This window comes from Perognathus longimembris, chromosome 6 (genome assembly GCF_023159225.1).
Source record: "Perognathus longimembris pacificus isolate PPM17 chromosome 6, ASM2315922v1, whole genome shotgun sequence".
Classification (NCBI taxonomy): domain Eukaryota; kingdom Metazoa; phylum Chordata; class Mammalia; order Rodentia; family Heteromyidae; genus Perognathus; species Perognathus longimembris.
In genome coordinates, this window is record NC_063166.1 from 2,127,999 (window position 1) to 2,148,828 (window position 20,830).

The window sequence follows — 20,830 nt, forward strand, 5'->3', positions numbered from 1 at the left end:
TGGCAGCCGGTCCCCCTCCCGCTGCCTTCTTTATTGGGTCAGCAATAGGCAGAGCCTAGTGCTGCATGAATGCCCCGTGTGTGTGTGCATACGTTGTGGTGGGGGGGGGTTGTGGTACCCTCGTGGGTGCTGTGCGAGCTAGATGAGGGCTCTGAACTTTAAGCCCAAGTTTTGATGGCTGAAAGTTGGATTTAGAGAAGACTGAACGTGAGCTTTAAGTCATAAACGCGAGAGTGGGTAAATAGCAGTGAATATGGTCTACCACCTGGGTTACCTCTCGCCGCGACGGGCCTCTGACCTTCGGCCTGACCTTCCCTCTGCCTGCCCCTGCGTGGTGTCGGGTCCCTGGCCCGCGGCGGTGCGGCCGGCAGCAAGGCCGATGCGCTCCACTGCCCCGCGTCACTACCCAGGTACCGGCCAACCCGCGCTGCGTCCCGGGCGCCATCTGCTCAAAACCACCCTGCCTACCCCAGCCGCGGGCCTCCACCGAGGAAGGGGGCCCGAGGAGACGTGCTCCCCATCCCATCCGCACATCCTGAATCGGCACACCTGACGCGTGTGCCAAGCACATACCAGGCAAGCACAAGATCACTAATAATAAGGGGGAGGGGGAGCGCGGCCCGATCAGAACATAGAAGAGCATGGAGAGGAAAAGCGGGGGGCTCTTTTATGTGGGGAGAATGCAGAAGCAAGCTGACCAGTGGGGAAAGGGCAAAGGCATGCCCAGAGGGAAAAACAAGTGGCTCCCTTGAAGTGAGGTGGGATAATAAGTCCACCACTGTGTGAGACAATAGAGCAGGCACAGCACGCGGATCCACCTGGCTTGGAGCGTCACCAGGGTGAGGAAAGGAAGGACGCCTCACAGACGCACGGAGCCTGAGCTTGGGTCCTTAGAATCACGGCATGAGTGACACAGGGTGGGAAGCCAGAAGAAAAGCAAATGAATGTGTGTGAGAGACCAGCGTGGCCCTCCCGGGGCAGACGGAGCTAGCAGCTGAGGGTCAGCACCAGATCGCCGTGGAGAAGCAGAACTGGAAATGTGGATGTAAGGTTTAACAGGCTTATCCAGCCATCGCTGGGGTCTGTGACTGGCTGAATATGTGAAGTGCAATTAGAAGACAAGCCGGGGGGCAGGGTGCGTGCTCATTATACCTACAGAGAGAAAGAAGTGTGCACAGTGGTAGAATACTTGCCAATACGGTGCAAAATCTTGGATTTAAAGAGGAGGAGGAAAAGGGAGAGGAGGAGAGGAAGAGAGGAGGAGGCAGAGGAGAAAGAAGAAGAGGAGGAAGAGGAAGAGGAGGAGGAGGAGAAGCAAGAGGTGGAGACAAGGAAATAAGGAGCAAAGAAAGGAGGAAATTAGAGCTGGAGCAGCCGGGGACGGAATGCACAGATACCCCAGCAGTTGAGTCAAGAGCGAAACTCTGCCCTTTCAGAAGAGGCAGAGAAGGGACAGTACGAATGCTTTCGAGAACGCAGTCACGACCTGGTGTGTGGAGAGGGGTGGTGTGATCGTGATTGTTGACTGTGATGATAGAAGTTGTTAGATTTGCTGGGACCTCAAGAAAAAGAACGCAGAGGCACCGTCTCCGCACTTGATCGCTGTCCTGCTTGCTCATCGTTGTTAACGTGGGCTTCCGCATTGTGCGAAGAAGCAGGCCGCGAAGAAAGAACAAAGGGAGGTGCACGAGGGCAACACACCACACACCCAGGCCGAGCCTTTACACGAGCCTTGTTACACACGAGGTCTGTGGTTCTTCACGTACAGTAAGGTGGCGTCAGGCCAGTGTCTACAGCTATACACATAGGGATCAAGTTGGTTTATCTGGACGTTTTCATCGGGGAAGTACAACACGAAGTCTACGCAACTGTGACGGTGGAGGCGCTGTTGGGTGTTTACACAAATTGCCCCGTCTTCTTCTCAGAACACTCTAACAGGGCGGCACTGTTATCATTCCCACCTTGAAGGTGAACGCAAAGGCAGGCAGAGCCGCGTCTGGGGGGCTTTCCTGAGAGAGCTGTGTGGAGGAGACGGGTTGAGAAGTGAACTCAGACAGACGGACAAGAAGCAGCAGGCGCCTTTACTGGCTATGTGATTCCTTGCAAAGATTGCATGCAAAAGCGGCAGGGATGACTCTCTCCTTGTGGGTCTGCAGGAATGAAAGAAAGATGGCCATCATGTTTTATGATGAGATGAGAGGGGAAATAGCTGAGAGGATCTGTGGCGTAATATTAGAGCTCCTGGAAGACAGAAAGGAGAGGAGAGTCCCATGACAGCGAGGAGAAAGCACCGCAGACGCAACGGCAGGCTGAAACCTGAGACCCATCGCCCTCCTGATGACGGAGCCTAGAGATCAATACAGCAAGTCAAAAGATCAACTCCGGGTTCCTCAGAGGGAAGAACAGGGAGACCTGAGCTTAAAGAAGAACCCTGCAAAGGAATCATCAAGTCAGACTGAACGGAAGGGAGGGGTTGGGAAACGGTTGAGCTCAACGGCAGCTCATACTTCATAGTTCCAGGAAAGAAGATGTTTCACGTGAAAAATAAAATCTTGTCAATGAGCAGACTATTGGCTCGATTTAGGCTGTACCTTTATAAACACAGAGAGTAAGTTGGTTACTTCACCGATCATAATAGGAGAAATAGAGATATGAGCTTAAGCAATTGACTCATCCACTAATAAATATTGTCTGACTTCAGGGCGGGAGCATAAAGACTTTCTATTATTACTTTGGGTCCAAATGGCCCTTTAATAAACATCAATAAATCTCAGACTCTGAAAGGCAGAGTCTGTTATGCGATTCTACGGGCCACAAATACTTCTTCCAGCGCCCACAGCTTTTACGTTTTTGAAACCTCGAGACGAGGCCTCAGTGCGTTTCCCAGCCGGGTCTCAACCCCACGGGCCCTCCGTGATTTTCTCCCCAAGCCTCCCACGTAACTGTGTTCCCAGGCAGGGCCCCCAGCCTCAGATTCACGGAGCTTTTCACAAAAATATTGTCCTTTGCAACATGAACAAATAAGGGCTGAGATATGAGTGAAATGTGGAGTCTATCCTCATCGAACAAAACACCATGACAATATCAAAAGTACGTTATTTTCTATACTTGATATCTACAAATCACTATCGCAGCCCAACCACAGATGATAATTTACAAGAAAAAGAATGGCTACATCATTACCAGAATTATTATCCCTAATAACTAAATGGTTTTCATAAATGTGGACAAATGCTAAATCCTGGAGAACTTCAAACAATATAAAAACATTTTTAAGTATTATACTCTTCCTAATGTACTTTTTTTTTCAACATCAAGAGCAGGAAATATCCAGAAGTCATAAAAATGTCATCATGAACTTTGTTGGCAGAACACGGATATTTTTAAAGTTGTTTGTTCAAGACTGATCACTTAGTCACCACGGATAACATATAAAAAGGCGATTCTTCCTCAGGCACCAGTGTTCACTGTGTGGACGGTCGGCGGTGGGTAGACTAGATTTATGGATATTATCTCTAAGATAAATGTCTCTGGCCCGAGCAGCGGCCTGCAGCCACACCTCGGGAGGCGTCCCCAATTAACTTCCAACGACAGGAACGCATCGCGCTACACATCATCTGCAGGGTACACGCTCTGAAATAACATCGTGAACTTTACCGAGAGACTCACGAACGGTCCGGACTCGCCGGGAGGAAGCGATGAGGCAACCAGAGCGCCGTGCCGTCGCCTGGGACGGTGACACACAACTTGCCGCACAAACACCTCTCTGCATGACGGGGGTCACTCCTATCCCGAACGCGACTGTTGAACTGCACAACATGAAAACCCCCCCGTTGATCCACCTGTCCTGGCTATGTTTTGTTTGGTTTGGTTTGCTTTGTGTCGGGCAATTGTCCTACTGGGCTTTTTTGCTCATATATTCTAGGAAATTATGTTTGGGGAATAATATGTGGTTTTGTTACAATTGGAAATATAATTAGATCTTCAAATTCGCTCGCACAAGGTGGAGAAAAACCAGCCTTATATTTCTAATATTCTTCGTAGGATGAATGTTTCTAGGTTTGTTTTGTATTTTATAGTTTCCCCTTTGTTGTTAACATTCTCTTTTAAAGTGAGCAATTTTATGCAGTTTCTCAAAGACTGCATTTCTAATTTATGGTTTCAGTAGATTTTGTGTTTCTAGCTGTAGTTCCTCAGTCTTTATGAATTCTTTCCTCTTACTTCTCTCTCATATATAAACAATAAAGCAATCTCTCTAACTGGTAGGTTCTCTGAATTCTTCTGTATTGTTTCTTATTGTTGAATTTTCCAATTTGGATTCTTTGATAGTTGATTTGCATTCTACTTTGTTCACTTATTAAGCATACTAGAGTTAAAATTTTGCTTTAAAATAATGTTTTAACTATATTTCATGCCTTTTAATATATAATAGTCTTAAGAATAATGATTTCATTACCTCTTCCCAAATAGAAAGTTTAGGGCTGGGGATATGGCCTAGTGGCAAGAGAGCTTGCCTCCTATACATGAGGCCCTGGGTTCGATTCCCCAGCACCACATATACAGAAAATGGCCAGAAGTGGCGCTGTGGCTCAAGTGGCAGAGTGCTAGCCTTGAACAAAAGGAAGCCAGGGACAGTGGCTCAGGCCCTGAGTCCAAGGCCCAGGACTGGCCAAAAAAAAAGAAAAAAAAAACAAATAGAAAGTTTACTTTTTTTCAAGTTGTAGCTCCTTATCATTTTTAAGCTTACATATTATTATAAGATAGCAGATGGTTATGATAGAAAAAATCAAAATATATAAACAAGCTAAGTAGACAACATTAAAAATGCTCTCAATTCTATGATCCCCAAAACAATTCAAATACCTTTGTTTCGGGGATGAGAAATATCATTCTATCTGACATCAAAATACATGACAAAGCTATAGGAAACAAAACAGTGGAGTCCTGGCATTAAGACGGATATAGCAACAAGTGGAATGGCGTAGAGAACTACCACCTAAGTCAATCAGCCCATTATGATTGGTCAGCTGATCTTCCCAAGGTCACAAGGTCATGAACAGGGGGACAGTAGCACTTCTAGGACAGTTGCTTAGAAATGAGAGCCACCTGCCAGGGAACGAAATTAGACCCTGATCCCACACCATGCACAATAATTACCAAAATGGATAAAAGACTTAAGTACATACGGCCTGGGAAACTCTGAAACCACCCAGATGAAACAGGAAAAAAAAAAGGATTTAGAATAATCCTGGCCTGGGCAAAGATTTTAATCTATGACACAAAAAGGTGCAGGAAATAAAAGTGAAGAGGGCTGAGTATATCATCACAAGATGCCCAAATCACTAAAACATAAGACATTATCTATAACACGAAGGGCGATCCAATTCATTAGGTCTCTTAATTTTGAACATGTGGCATAATTTCTTGTTAATGAAGCCTTTTTATTTTTGGTGGGAGAGGGCTAGTCCTGGGGCTTGAACTAATGCCTAGGCACTGTCCCTGAGTGTTTTTGCTCAAGGCTACTGACTGCTCTGCCACTCAAGCCACAGCCCAACTTTAGGCGTTCTTGGTGCTCAAGTGGAGGTAAGAGTCTCTTCCTGCCCAGGCTGGTTTCAAATTGCAATCCTCAGATCTCAGCCTCCTGAGTCGCCGGGACTACAGGCGTGAGCCACCGCATGCAGAATCCCCTCACTGCTCAGGTAGCAAGGCGTTTAACTGGTTTCACCCTAAATGATGGGTACTTCAAAGGTGTGCCAATGAACATTTAAAATCACACGCGCGTTCAAGTGTCTGGAGATTTTCACCGCGCATTTCCTCATCAGCCTGCAAGTGCACTGCGGCCTGGGTAAGAACCCACGCGAGAGCCTCTGGGTGAGGGAACTGACGCACAGACCACATTCTCAGGCAATGCGGCGGCTGGGGCTGTATCAGGAGCGCACGTGGGAAGGGCCCCTGCCTTCCCCCAGCACGCTGTGCGTGGCTTGAGCAACCCGGTTATGGTGTGTGTACGTGTGTGTGTGTGTGTGTAATATGGTGTATATGTGGCACGTTTGGTATATATGTTTGTGTGGTATATATGTGGTGTGTATGGTATATATATGTATATATATGGCTTGTATAGACAAACCGTGCATGTGTTAGAAAAATTACCACACCGTGCTCCTTCAAAGCACGTGATTTTTATTTATTGATTAGACTTCAGCGAGTTGAAAACAGAAACTTCTTTTAGACATAATGACATTACTCTTTTTTCAGAAACCAAGAGTGCGTATTACTGCGTGGGTCCCGTTTGAGCGCGTGAGCGATCGGGCCGCGGAGCTCACGCCTGTCATCCCAGCGGACAGAGATCCGAGCGTCGCCGTCTGAAGCCAGCCAGGCCGGAAAGCTTGTGAGACTTTGATCTCTAATTAAGCACCACCAAAAACACAAGAGCCATAAATGGTGGCCCAGCCCCAAATTCAAGCCCCAGGGCTAGAACAAGGTAATTAAATAAATAAAATAAAAAAAGGACAACTACGTGGTGGATTGCTACCTGGGTTTTCTAAGATGAAACAAGTCCAGTGAGGAGGCCAGGTTTCCCCGGCCACACAGAGCCGCGGTCCCCCTGCCAGTTCCGTCACCCTGTTCCCCTCTTTCCCAGGAGCAGAAAAGCCAAAGGCTGCAGCCCTAGCAGCCAGGCTGCGCTCCCTTCACAGAGCAGAGAGGCCAAGGGCCAGGCCGTCACTCGTGCCGGGAGGCCACCGCGCAGCCAGCCTGACCAAGGCAGGCAGCGGAGCCAGAGGGAGGAGGTGAGGGCGGAGGTCTGGAAGACTCAGGGCTGTGCGAACCCCGGCCCCACCCAGGGCACACTGTCTGAGACCGGGGCTCTCCCGAGCATGGAAGACGGAGACAGGGCAGTTCTAAGAGGGAAGTTGGAACCCACGGGTGCCTGTGCTGAAAACCAAGTCTTCACTTATCTCAAATGAATAACCTCATGACGCAGCCAAGGTCTTCGGAAAATAAGAAGGAGCCGTAACTAAGATTAGTACACAGAAAGAAATAATGAAGATGAGAATCAAAATTTTTAAAGAAGAATAGGAGCCAAAAAACACCACAAAGTATCAATGAGACTTTGCAAATAGAAACAAGAGGGAAAAGCCATTAAACCACACTAGTCAAAAGAAACCTACAAGACTGAAATGATTTTCTTAAAAGAAGAATATGGAGATATTACAGCAAATACTATACTGAAATGCAGAGGATCAGCATGGATCGCTTTGAAAACTTTTATTAAAATGAAAACCTCAAAGAAATGGATCAATTCCTTAACACATTATGACCTTCCAAAGTTGGATGGTAAGGATATAAACGAGGGTTCAGACTGAAGGAGTGACTCAGAGAATCCAACTAAAAGGAAAAACCAAGACTAGACGTACTGGCTGCTGAATTCTGCCGGCCGTAATAGACAACGCTGGCGCTCACCAAGCCGTTCCACGAAGAAATGGAAGACGCGCATCTAAAGTCATCCTACAGGGGCTGGGGATATAGCCTAGTGGCAAGAGTGCCTGCCTCGGATACACGAGGCCCTAGGTTCGATTCCCCAGCACCACATATACAGAAAACCGCCAGAAGCGGCGCTGTGGCTCAAGTGGCAGAGTGCTAGCCTTGAGCGGGAAGAAGCCAGGGACAGTGCTCAGGCCCTGAGTCCAAGGCCCAGGACTGGCAAAAAATAAAAAATAAAAAAATAAAGTCATCCTACAAAGTCAACACTGATGTGAAACGTGGATATGGATACAAGGAAAAAGAAAAATGTAAACCAAAAACTATAGACAGACTTCCTCAATAAGCTCATTACAAAAAAAAAAAAAATCCATGATAAAATAGATAGAAACAGCATTTAACAACACAACAAAAAGAGCGTGTCCCAGGATCAAATTGCTTTTGCGCATGAATGAAAGCACAGCTCAACATATGCAAGTCAGCAAAGCCTTCACTGCACAGAGATATAACAAAATCCACACGGTTATTTCCATAGCTGTGATATTTTCATGACAGAATCTCCAAAGAAACTAAGAGGATCTGAACAGACGACTGGGAGCTGGCTCCCTATTGCATATACTACAAAACAAACTTAGAGCAGGTCAAAGACCTTAAAGTAAATCTTAATAGGTGGAATTGCCTATAGAAAACCACAGGAGGAACAATTAAGAGAAGGAGATTCTGAACAGAACGCCAGTGGTTCTGGAAATAATGTCAAGCGCTGACTAATGGGCTCACACCAAATTAAAAGCTTTCATGCAGCAAAAGAAATAATGAACAGAATGAAGAGATAACTTTGATCTGGAATGGACATAAACCTTGGCCAGCTGTTCATATTCCTGGTGATTAACACTCACTACAGATTGTGAACTAAAACCTTAAATACTGAAAGAACAAATAAGCCAAACAATAAACAGGCAACTCACGCTTTTCAAATGACATTGAAACGGCCAAAAATCTATCCAAAAACATGTTCAATCACTTTGACTGTCCGGGAATAACAAATCAAAGCTACACTGAGATTCCACCGCAGACCAGCCAGTATAGCTATCACCCAGAAAACAAAAAGACAACAAATACTGTAAAGGACTTGAAGCCAAAGGAGCATTCCATAGCACCACTGCTGTGGAAATTAGTATGGAGAATCCTCAGAAAGGCAAAAGCAGGCCAACCATATCCAGACGAGATCCCTTCATACCTATGTCCATCGTACATGATTCACCTGGCCAAATTACAGAACCAGCCCAGGTACGTCTCCACCTATGACCGGATAGAACTGATATAGCACCCACGTGCACAATGAATGTTATTCAGTCATAAAGAAGAATGAAATAGCATCATTTGCAGGAAAATGGAAGGAACTGGAGATCATCGTGTTAAAGGAAAGAACCCAGACTGAGACAAACAAATAGCACATGTGTGTCACACACGGATGGATGACGGGAGGATTGCACGGGGATTGCTGGGGTGTGGGATCCAGCCAAAGGGAGAGAGTGAAGAGGTGGAAGTACTTGATACACATGCATGAGGACAGAACAAAGACACAGGCTGAGATTGTTTAAGAAGGGGTAAGGGAGGATGAGGGAGGAACACCCCATGGATCTATGAGAATACTGCAATGAGCCCCTTTTATCATGAATACATGGCAGAAGGAGTCCACCCAGTGTTCTGATCCTAAGTGTCTTCCCAAAAGGGCAGAGGTCCGTTTCTGATAAAGATTCGGGCACAACCATGTTCATTGCTGTTATTTATCGTAAGAGTAACTTTATGGGATCAGGCTAGCTACCTGTCTACAGACGAATGAATTGAAAAAAAAATACGGGGCATTATTCAGGCATAAAGAAGGATGAGATTAATAAAATGTGAAGGAGACTCATCGTAAACCTTCCAAAATGAGGGCGACCCCATAAGAAATCTCAGTTTCTCCCTTTCGGGTAAAAGAAACACAGACAAGAAAAAACACACTAGCCAGACATTGTTACATTTCTATAGAGTAAAAAAGGTTTTGCATCGCATTTTAACTGAAATCCATTTCTTAGTAAAAGGTTAGCTCTGATGAAAGATAAATTTATGACAGAAGAGAATCGACTGCCTTTGTTGGAAAAAACAAATGTTGAAACACAGCCATTTTGGACAAAGCCAGGATCATTCAGAAGAAAAGTCAATAACTGTCTGTCTCCCCAGTGACAAAGGGGTTTGCCTAAATACTACTACCACAACAGTGGTGTAAGGCAGCGATGCTGAAGGCCTCAGCCGAGAGACGGTTTAAGTCATCAGACAGAATTCGAGTCACTCATACCACCTACAACCTGAATATCAAAGAGCATTTGGTAGGGAGCAGAATCAAATTGTCTCAGAAGAAATGAAGAAACAAAAAAACCACAACGAAGAAAATTCCCTGTAATTATCTTTTTATGTTCTTTGTGAACAGCGTGGAAGAATTTTGCTAAATGGCCATTTAACACAAAAGCATGTTCCCACCCCTAAGGAAACACATTAGAAGGAAAAATAAAATTTGAGGAATACATGCTGGGCACTATTATTTGTTTTAATGGGAAAAGGGAAAATATTTTCCCGACTTTCTGGAAAAATCAAAGAAAATAAGATGCTCCCTTTAGTTCTATCCAAACCACTTTCTATGGCTTCTGAGGGTGTTAAGAAAGTTAAAAACCTAGCTAAGTGTGTGGGCTGAACTATTAATTTGTAAAGAAATTGAAATTTTACATGATAGTTTACCTAGAAATATCTTATACAACATTTTGTATATGACATAGTCTATGTTTATGTGGCTGAAAAGTTTGCTATTGCTGCTTATATTAAAATGAAGATCTTCAATGTAGAAATTCTCTTTACCTAGTTGGATACAATAAAAGGATCACAAAACAATTGCTATATTGTTCACACTCACAAGTAGTCAAAAAAAAAACTAAAAAAAAAATCACCCAGCTCTTTAATACCCTTATTCCCCTCCAAGAATCGATTTTCTAGAACCCTTCCTCTCCCAGAGATCCATTTGCCCAGTGTGTTTCAGTGTTGGCTAACTCTGCCTTGGATTCACAATAGAAGGCTGTTTCAAATGACATCATCTTCCTTGAAATTCGAATGCTTGAGATGTGAAGATATTTTGCAATCACTCAAAAAGACCAGAAAGTGTTACACGAATGGACTTGGAGATCATTTCAGAAAAGCATCCTACTCACGAAGAGACTTTTGAAAACAATCTATCGACCACAGAATGCTGCTTGTTGGCCTAGGCTATTCTGATGTAGAAATCGTTCACTCCTACGTCTCTGTGACTAGATTAATACGTTTGTTTTCACGCGTGCCTTTTAGCACCGCAAAGCGGCTGCCAGGCGAATGTTCAGCTCATAATCGGCGCGAAGCCTTCCCAGCTGTGCCTCTTTAAGCCACAACAACTACATCTCTGCCTGGCCTCATCATCTTTCGCGTCTGACATTTTGTTACCGCGTTTTGAAGTCGTATTTCACAGGAGAGAATCCGCGAGGCAGAGTTTATTGACTTAACAATCCCATCCAACGCCTCCGTCCCGGTGCGAGCCGGCCCGTGCGTGGGAGCCGTCTCCGTTTGGCCCGGCTGCCTGGCGACTGGCCTGGCCTGGATCCCGGCTGGCCTGGATTTCCTATTCCATGGGCGGGTGAGGTGACCACGTTTGAAACCGTTCAATTTGCTCTGTGGCAGCCGCGCGAGCGAGAGCACCGAGGGGACTGGAAGCAGGTGGGAGTCGCTTCCCTGGGCGGGAGTTCCGGTGGCGTGGCACTGCTGAGCTAATAAACCAGCCGCCGCCACGCAGGCCTCCACCCCCCTCCGTGCCAGCTGCCTCTGGCCTCCGCCTCTGCTGGAGCTCTGCGGGTGGGGGGGGGGGGGGAGAGGGAGGCGGACGCACCGGTGCCGAGGGAATACGGCTCCCAGGGACCTTAGGAAGCCCGGTGTGAGTGTGTGTGTGTGTGTGTGTGTGTCGCTGGGGCTTGAACTCAGGGAGGGCCTGGTGCTCTCACGGGCATTTTTCCACTCAGGGGTGGCACTCTACCTCTACTTCTGGCATTTGGCTGTTTCACTGGAGACAAGGCTCAGATTGGTCTGGCGGGGCTGGCTTCGAACCCTGAGCCCCCTGAGTAGCTAGGATGACAGATGCGAGCCACCAGTGCCCAGCTTGGAAACGACTTTTAAGTAGCCATGCCAAACATTCAATTCTTCTATTCTGAAGACCTGGGACCTCTATTGTGCCCCATTCAAATGTGGATCCAAGCAAGAATAAGTCAGTTGAAAACATGCCCGGGGCCACTTGATATTTGCAAAACAGGTGGCATTATCAACAAACAATCTGGAGATAAATGGATTTGCCTAAATAGTTTTCTGAGACAAAGAAAACGTTGAACTTGTCATAGAATTGGGAAAAGCAATGGTAGTCAACGGCCATTCTCCTTGACGCCAGGAACTTCCTGCCCTCCCGCCTGGATTTCATCCTTCCTGAAGACAATGGATGACCACACACTGTGGGAGTTTAACCTGCTATTCTACCAGCACACGGTCTCAAAGCCAAAGGCACAAGTTTAAAATTCTACAAAGAACAAAGTTACTGTTAGATAGCATTAGGTCCTAATGTATGGGATTTAATTTGCATGGATAGGTGAAAATTATTTTAGCGGGTCCCATTTGGTTTTTCATATAAATGCTAGATTATTTCCAAGCTTTTTGTAATGATCTGATGCTATCTAAAACTTCATGCTGAGCCTCTAAGATATTCATATTCTGCATGCAATACATATTTACCTCATAAGTGTTTTGGGCCATGACAGAGTATTTTCCATTTCTGTGATGTGTAGAATTAATCAAGATAACTTATGTGTCAATAACATATGTCTATTTAATTGAAGATCATATTTTATTCCACCAAGCTACAACTAATTGCCTCTCATTACCATTTTAATTATATTAATACAGTCTAAAACTTTCAAACTTACATTTCAAACCAGGAAAAACCTATCACAAAGTACATATAAGCAAATGGAAAGCACGTCTATCTCTGTTTTCTTCTCTGCTTTGAAACTGGCCCTCACAATATTGCCCAAGCTGGTCTCAAACTCACGTCCTCAAGTGATCTTCCTGCTTCAACCCCACAGGCAGCTGTGATCACAGGGGCGAGCCTGCCAGCCCTGGCTTTATCTACACTATTAATCAGACATTCAGCATTCATCACGATAAAGTACTTATCATGAACTTTCTCCGAGATACAGCGGAAGTTCAGGTACTGTCAAGATTAATTACGGGCTTAATGTTAAAGGCTAGTAAATTTTAGAGTTTAAGGAATCCAGTGCTAGGGGCCCTGGCTCAAGGGGTAGAGCACCTACCTAGCCCATGCGAAGGTCCGTGCTGAAATCCTAGTGCCACCCCCCAGAAGGTATCTGAGTGAACCCCGAGGAACTGGAGCCCGGAGCGGGGAAGCCACAACCCGGGCCGCGGAGCTGGAGCGAGCTCCATAGAACTCCACAGAGCTCCAAGGCCAAGCGCGCTTTCCATTACTCCGAAACGCCAGGCGTTCAGAGCGCACACGCCGTTCCCTGCGAGTATATCCCACGGCGCACTGTAAAGTGGGATCGCTTTCCATTTTCTGAGCATCTTACCTTGCCTGTCACTTAATAATATATGAGATAAAAACTGGAGAGTCCATGCCTAGTTGTTGCTTGTTAATTTAATAAGAGAGATTGGAGCTTTCCCTTTGGGGTCATTTTTGAAGCTCTGGGTCTGCATGCGTGTTCGGTCTTGTTTTCCCCACGACTTTGGAAAGCCTTCGTTGGCACCTTCCCTTATTTCTTGCACAGCGCGTTTTAGAAAAGCGGCACACTGATTCTTCACACACACGCCAAACGCCTGGCAGCGGGCTGAGACCCGCCCTGCGCGGGGGGGGGGGGGGGGGGGGAGATGCCCCGCCCAGCCGCGCTCCGGCGCTCCGTCTACACTACCAGATCAGACACACCAGGGGCCAGCACTCCAGAAACCACCCCGCGCCGTCGGGAGGGCCCCACGGGCGGAGGTGTCATGCCTTCCTCGCGAGTAACGTCTCCATCTCTTGAACAACACAACACGGGGGAGAAGATGGATTGAGATGCTTCCACATTTCATCCCGGAGTCGCATGACATTTCCTGCTTCTGGCTCAAAACTGGTCTTTGACATTACCAAGAATCCTGCAATCCGGCAGACATTTTCTTAACACACACCCCACAGGTTCCTCCATCCATAGGCACAGACCAAACGATCAGACGGCCGCCATTGCATACTCGCCTGCTCAGACGAGAAGCCCCCGCGGAAGCCCAGGTACTGGCTGAAGGGGTTGGGTTCATAAACCTCCTCCTCCGTCTTCAGGAATATTCTGGATCTCACAGGCACCGGGCGAATTACTCCAGGTTTAGTCTTTATGAGAGACAAATTAACTTGTTAATGAGGGAGAAAAAAAGAAAACCCACTTAACACGAGTACATGAGTATTGCCAAGTCATTACCCATCCTCACAAAATATACACTTCCTATAATTTTATAAACAGAGAGCAAATGTGAGGTGACTGGGTTCTTATTGTTAACGAGTTATAGAATCAGACCACGTTGCCACAATCAAGTTCTAGACACTGCCTACTAGGGGGTCCAAATGCCAGGCTCTCGTGGTTGATCCCGTCCAGCACGGATGCTCACGGAGAGCCTCTTTGGTGGCGGGGAAGCGGTGCGGTCTGGGTGACATGCCAGGGAGCAGCCGCTAAGCCTCTGACAACTTCCCGTTTCTGGAAGCTCTTCCTGGACCCCTAAATCCACAGGGCTGGGCCCCCGGGGGCCACGGTGCTAATCCTTAGGATGGAACCGGGGCGGCTAAGCGTGTCATTTCTACAACCCATGATACATGGATTCAAATTGCCCTGCAGTTACTTTGGGAGACTGGAACAATAATACATCAGAGCAGGAGCTGCGAGAAACCTTAATGCAGTTTGAAAATCGAGTCCACTGGGAAGGTTTAAGTGCGTGGAGAAGCGGTTCAGGTCAGGGAAACGGGACAGGACTTTCCAGAAATGGCTCCCAAACAGCCCTGGCACCAGCGAGTTTCCCGTCCTGAGGTCCCTACAGCCTCCCTTTCCTTATACGTTCTTCTTCCCTAACTGAAGTTATTTCGCTCACTTGTGATCAAATGAGTCTCAGCCAAATCCATCCATCACTCCTGATCTGTAAAATTGTGCTCAATGTTAATGTGGCAGGAGAGAGAGAGCTACTGTAGTTCGGGGCCCTTGGAAACGATGTTTCACCAACTCTGAAATCTTGTTTCACTGATAAATGTCACAGAGATGATTGAGAAGTTTCCAAAAGCATAAAACTCAATAGAAAGTTGTGACACTCTTTCTGTTGGAGCGTGTTGTGGCGATTCTTCTTCCTGAAGCTATTTCCCTCAGGAAAGCAGCAAACGAGCTGTCCTCCGCTGATTCCGGGGCTCCGGGGTGAGCCTGGGAGGGGGGCTGGGGATGTCTCCATCTCTCTGCTCTATAAAGCACCTGATAGATGTCGACTGGAATCAATGTTGCTCTGCAATACTTTGTTCAGCTGATATTTCCTTCGTTGTTTCTCTTGAGTGTGCCAAGTAATGAAACACAACTTGAGGAAAAGGGAAAAATGTCTTCTTTCCTAGGCTAACAAATATCTCCTGCTTAAAAATCTTTGATTTCTCTCAAGGAAAAAAAAAAGGGCACATTACATCCAGTTATGCACCAAGTCCCACCGTGTAGTCTATAAGAATGAGAGCCATCATTTTGTCATAAACTCGGCAGGAGAACAAAGCCCAGACTTCGCTTATTTCCACAGCCACTTGTGCCGGGGGAGGTGTCTGGTAGCCGGGCCGTGATCTGGACTTGTGGACTTCCTAACTCTCCTTCCGCGTGGCTTGCTGACAGCCTCTCCCTTCCTTCCTTCCTTTCTTTTCTTTTCTTTTCTGTTTTTAGTTCTGGTCTTGGGTCTCTGAACTCAAGGCCCGGTGCTGTCCTTGAGCTTTTCACTTAAGGCTCAATGCTCTTTTTGTCGCTCAAGGCTGACCATCTGAACCACAACTCCACTTCTAGACTTTTGGTGGTTAATTGGAGACAATTAGAGAGTCTGTGGACTTTCTTGCACAGGTTGGCTTTGAACCGCAATCCTCTGATCCCAACCTCCTGAGTAGCTGGGATTACACCAGCACCTGGCCTCATTCTTTCATGTTTATCTGGTTTAGAATCCATCAGAGAGGTAGACTCACAAAAGGTAGACATGAATGGCACATTAATGATGTCAAGAGAAGCAAATGCAGATGGAAAACCATTTTAAGGAGCCTGTGCTCAAAGCTAGCCCAAGAGATACAGAATGAGTCCCGCGCAGACTCTCCAGATGGTGACTGTCCATTCTCTGTGAGGAACTGACTGCGAGCAGGTCCACGCAGGAGCAGGACATTTTGAAGTGCCTCGGGCTAAACAATTCCCTGGCAACTCCAAAACAGACCTCTACCGGACATGGCCTGGGGCCGCTTTGCGAGGGAGACGGGGTCTTCCCTGCGACTACACGTCCGCAGAGACGACCAGGAGACGCGGGCTCTTTAGCGGAGGGCCTGCTATCCAGCTCAGTCAACCATGGATGACTACAGTCTACGTCGTTCAGCTCCTACGCAACAGCACTCGGTCCCAGGGCAAATCACGTCAACTGGACTCCAGACGCTCCCTGTTTCTAAAAGGGAGGCTCAGGGCCTTGTACTGTCTGCCATCAGGGACTTGGTATGTCCAGGCCTGGCTTTTGCTGTCGAAGCCTTCCCCTCCCCCAGGGCCCCTCCTTCTCCCATCCCACCGCTTTCTCCTGCCTGGGGTCTGGAATTGTTTCTCTTCCTTTCCAGGCCTTTCTTTCTCTTTCACTTTGTCTGCCTCTGTTCACCTATCAGTCATTATTATGCATAATAAAATCCCTAGCTCATTGTTGGCTATAACATCTTTTGGAGAATTCAAGAATGAGTCTTGGGTAAACAGAGGCAATTATTCCCGAGTCTGTGTTGGAGGAAGGGAATACCAAGCGGTAGAGAGCTGCAGCGTGGTCCTGGGGACTCAGTACAATTTTGAGTTAGAAGGCCCGCGTCTAGGCCTGCTCGTTACTGTATTTACAATCTACCACACAGACACGTATTCCTGAGCAGTGTTACTAGGTCCACTGAAAACACTGATTTTTATTACCATCCCTGTGAACTTAATAATCCTATGACAGAAAGTTGAAACTACTCCCCTGGCTAGAAACCAGCACTGGCCTAGTAAACCCACGGTCCATAGACTAAAACAATCCCATCTAGAGCAATGTCCTTCTTACACTAATAACCTCCACCCATAGTCTGTGCTTGGTAACCACCTATGACCACAGCAGTAAACCTGAAAATCATAGGCTGGGGAATGAGGAAGTCAAAGTAACCAAAGTAGCATTGGTTAACTGACCCAGGTCCCCAATTAGTCAATGCTTATTGACACTAATTATTCTTTTTTAATGTAAAAAAGGATGCTTGAAAGAAAATTTCTACATATTATGGTTTAGGATAAAGGTCATGATACTGAAAAAAATTTATTTTACATCACCCATTCTTATGGGGCTGTTGACACTGCATCGTAAATATCCAACTGAGAGGGGTTTATTTTCTTCAACCCATTAATAATAATAATAATACCAACCCTCAATGAGATTATGATACTCCAATAAGGTAACACGCATGATGGGGCTTTTTAAAGAAACATGAAAGTTATTTGAAGGGCCAAAGAAATTTATATGGACTTATTCATAAATCTGAAGTGTTAGCTAATAGATGACCTAGATAGACTGTCTCCACTGAATAATATATATAACTGTAATTATAATTGTAATACTTTTATAAAGAATAAATGTGCATGGGGCTTGGACCATAGTTATGGTCCACAGCTGAAGAAACGTGATTGATGGTAGAATACAAACTGACCACATTGAACTGTTTCCGTGGTCACAGCAAGAGCAAGAGCACGCGGCGAGCTGAAGACAGCTCTTCAGTGTGTTCTGTCAAGGAGAAGCTGCCTTTGAGCCTGAGGAAGACACCAGCTCCCCACCAAAGCTGCTCTAAGCAGCAGCGATCCCACGAGCCCTCGATGCGCACACACGGGCCAGGCCGGCCCGGCAGCTGGCTCCTGGAGCTCGGGGTTTAACCCGTCTCCCTCCTGCGTCCTGTCCTGCACCGGGTGCCCGCGTCCCGCCCGGGGGCCCATTCCCCATGCACTGTGGGGGTGCTCTCAGCCAGCCTGCCGTGCAGAACCGCGGGGAGCCCTTCGGAACGGCGTGCAAGTTCAGAAGCCAAGGCCGATGTCATGGAGCGCAGGCTCCCGGGTCCGGCTCTGTGCTCAAGCCCAGCGGCCCGGCCTGCCTGACCTAGGGCAACTCCACTCGGGAGTGGGGGAGATGCTGACCTCGCGGCCAGAGCGCCCCTTCTTCTGGTCTAATCTGCCAGGAGCCTTGCTCCCAGGGAAAAGGCTCCGAGTCCTGACTGACCTGGCCCAGGTTCCTGCTCCTAGGGCGTCGCCAGACTCGGCAGACAAGGCCAAAATGCCCGGCAGAGCCGGCAGAGGAAACGCCGCGCGCAGGGGCCCGCACCCAGCCCCCCCTCGCCTTCCCTTGAGGCCTAAGGCCAGAGCAGGGAGTCCTCTGTGTAAAGCACAGCGAACAGTAGCAGGCAGCAACACCGCGGTGATCAGTGCAGACCCCTCCGCCTCCACCGCAACAACGTCCCATCACCCCTGCACCTTCCAGAGATTCCGGGCACCATACTCCCTGCCCGGGACACAGAGACCCTTCCAGTGGGTGGAACAGGCACTGCAGCGCGCTGAGTCTAACAAGGCAGCTTAGCAAACCAGTGTCGTGGGGGCTCCCCGAGCTTAGAACTAAAGTGTGGGGCCTCCAGAGGAAACAGCAAACACCCGCATGCAGAGGCACGCACAGGCACGCACGCACACGCACGCACACGCACGGAGCACACGGAGCTCATGAGGGCTTACGTCAGGCATTCTGCAACTGAGCCACAGGACACACGTTGTAATTAGTGACATTGACGGTCACAGTCCCTGCTAGCGTCGATCTGATGCAATGGCATGCAGCAAGCAAGGACGCAGGGTACGTCTTAAACGAAAATCACCATATCCATGACCTACTCTAGTACCTTCAAAAGGACAGTGCTGCGTTAGTCAGCTTGTGCCACGACAGCAACGCGTCACGTGCTTTCTTTTTACCGTTCACTATGGTTGTATCATGGGAGTTTTGTAGATGCGTGTATTTCTATTGTTCTTTCTTACTCTCTTCTCCTGCCACCCCATCCATGCCTTCTCATAGGTTGTAGTGGGTTTCATGATGCCGTTTGTATACATAAAAATCTACTAGGTTAGTAAGTCCCTCCTCTAAAAGGGAAACCAAATGACTGTAATATGAACTGCTTGTTTTACGTTTTTTATTAGGTAACCTCTTTATAAGTCATATCACTAAAGAAAAATGTACAATATTAATATAGTGATTTCCACTCTGATTTATTCTATTCCTTGGAAGCATAAATCCAGGGTTGTCGTCCTGAGAGAGAAATCAAAGTGGTTGAACTGGATAATTACGTCACTCCAAGAGATGTTTATTTTTTGTGTGTGATAAGCTTGCTTGATAATAATCCCTTCATGAATGAACCTATATCTCAAGGGAATTTTGAGATTAAAATTTAATTTAAAACTTGGTTGATAAATGCCTTGAACTCTTTAGAGTCAAACTCTTTGAAGAGCAGAGCTCTAAAGTAAGTACAAAAGACTCATCATCAAAATCAGTCAAAGTAATGCTTCCTACTTTTCCCTTGAGAACACAAACACAGGATATTCCATCAGCCAAAACATGGTGTTAGTGCATTTGTTTTTACTATACTTAATTTAATAAAATCATAGATACACATAGATGTGTGCAGCACAAATGTATTTGCTCTTTTGAAATAGTTCATGGAAATAGTCACAAAAACTAGCCTGGTGTAGCACGCTGCACACACACACACACACACACACACACACCACATTTCATCAGCTGACGTAGAAATTTGTATTTTGTATTCTGCGTGGAGTGAAATTCCATGTGCATATGTGCAAAACGTGTTTTGATTTCCATACCTTTCTCTCAAAAAAACATACGTATCATTATTGTCTAAATGGACAAAATCATCGCAATATTCCCATGTCTAAAGCAGGAGCTGGCTGACTGGCACCAGGTGCCCACCATGCCCGTTGGCATGGCAACCCCTCCAGTCACCGCGTTGGTAACCACGGCGTCGCTCCTGAAGGAGCCTGGGAAGCGCATCATGGAAAGCTCTCGCGGGCGCGGTGAGGAGATGCAGTCCCCCCCCCGCCCTCCCTCCCCCCTCCACCGTCAGCCGGCAGTGAGGTCAGCGGGGGTGTGAGAGTTATGTGTCCCGACACACCTTCCAGCACTCGTCCTGGTCTAAGCCAACTGGCACGACTGTGACCCGCACACGTGCGTTCAAAGGCGCCCTACACACTGAAACCGCTGCACACGCCCAGGTGCTTTGAGTGAGTGCGTCTGTTTGAAGACTCAAGCCCGCCCGGGCCGGCGGCGGGTGGGTGGCCGTGGGGAGTATCTGGGCTGGCGCTCGGTTCCTGGCATTTGCTCAGCAAGTGCTCTACCACTTGAGCCACGTCTCCGGTCTCATGGTATGTTTTTTTCTTACCATCTTTCGGTACTACAAGTAAAGTATCGTGTTCTCTTTTGTCAAGACACCCAAACTTTGCTACAAAAGAGGGAAAGAACTGTTTTAGAATGTGATCTTTGGTGTCCTTTTATGTGTCAAATTGCTCTGCTAGCAATTTTCATCGTCTGTTCGTGAGGGATCTACTGCTCAAGAATTTAGAATATTTCAGGGAGTAAAAGTTTGAAGGCACAAGGAAAATATTTAATGGATGGCATCTAGAAAACCTATGGCTTAAATTTGCTAACTAGGAAGAGTAAGAAATAGGGAGCACTTTTAAAAAGCATCCCTTTATGGGCTGGGAATATGGCCTAGTGGCAAGAGTGGTTGCCTCCTACACATAAGGCCCTGGGTTCCATTCCCCAGCACCACAAATACAGAAAACGGCCAGAAGGGGCGCTGTGGCTCAAGTGGTAGAGTGCTAGCCTTGAGCAAAAAGAAGCCAGGGACAGTGCTCAGGCCCTGAGTCCAAGGCCCAGGACTGGCCAAAAAAAAAAAAAAAAGCATTCCTTTACTGTAAAA

General features: G+C 47.0%; 1 protein-coding gene across 4 annotated transcripts in view; it reads right to left on the reverse strand.

Annotated features, from left to right (window-relative positions):
* The window catches only part of LOC125352479 (muscular LMNA interacting protein), a 123,665-nt gene that overhangs the window by 10,888 nt on the left and 91,947 nt on the right, over nt 1-20,830 (reverse strand). For all 4 annotated transcript variants that reach the window (XM_048347610.1, XM_048347611.1, XM_048347609.1 and 1 more), the window contains one exon: nt 13,820-13,948. In XM_048347610.1, coding sequence (XP_048203567.1) covers nt 13,820-13,948 — 129 coding nt within the window. The remainder of the gene's footprint in view (nt 1-13,819; nt 13,949-20,830) is intronic.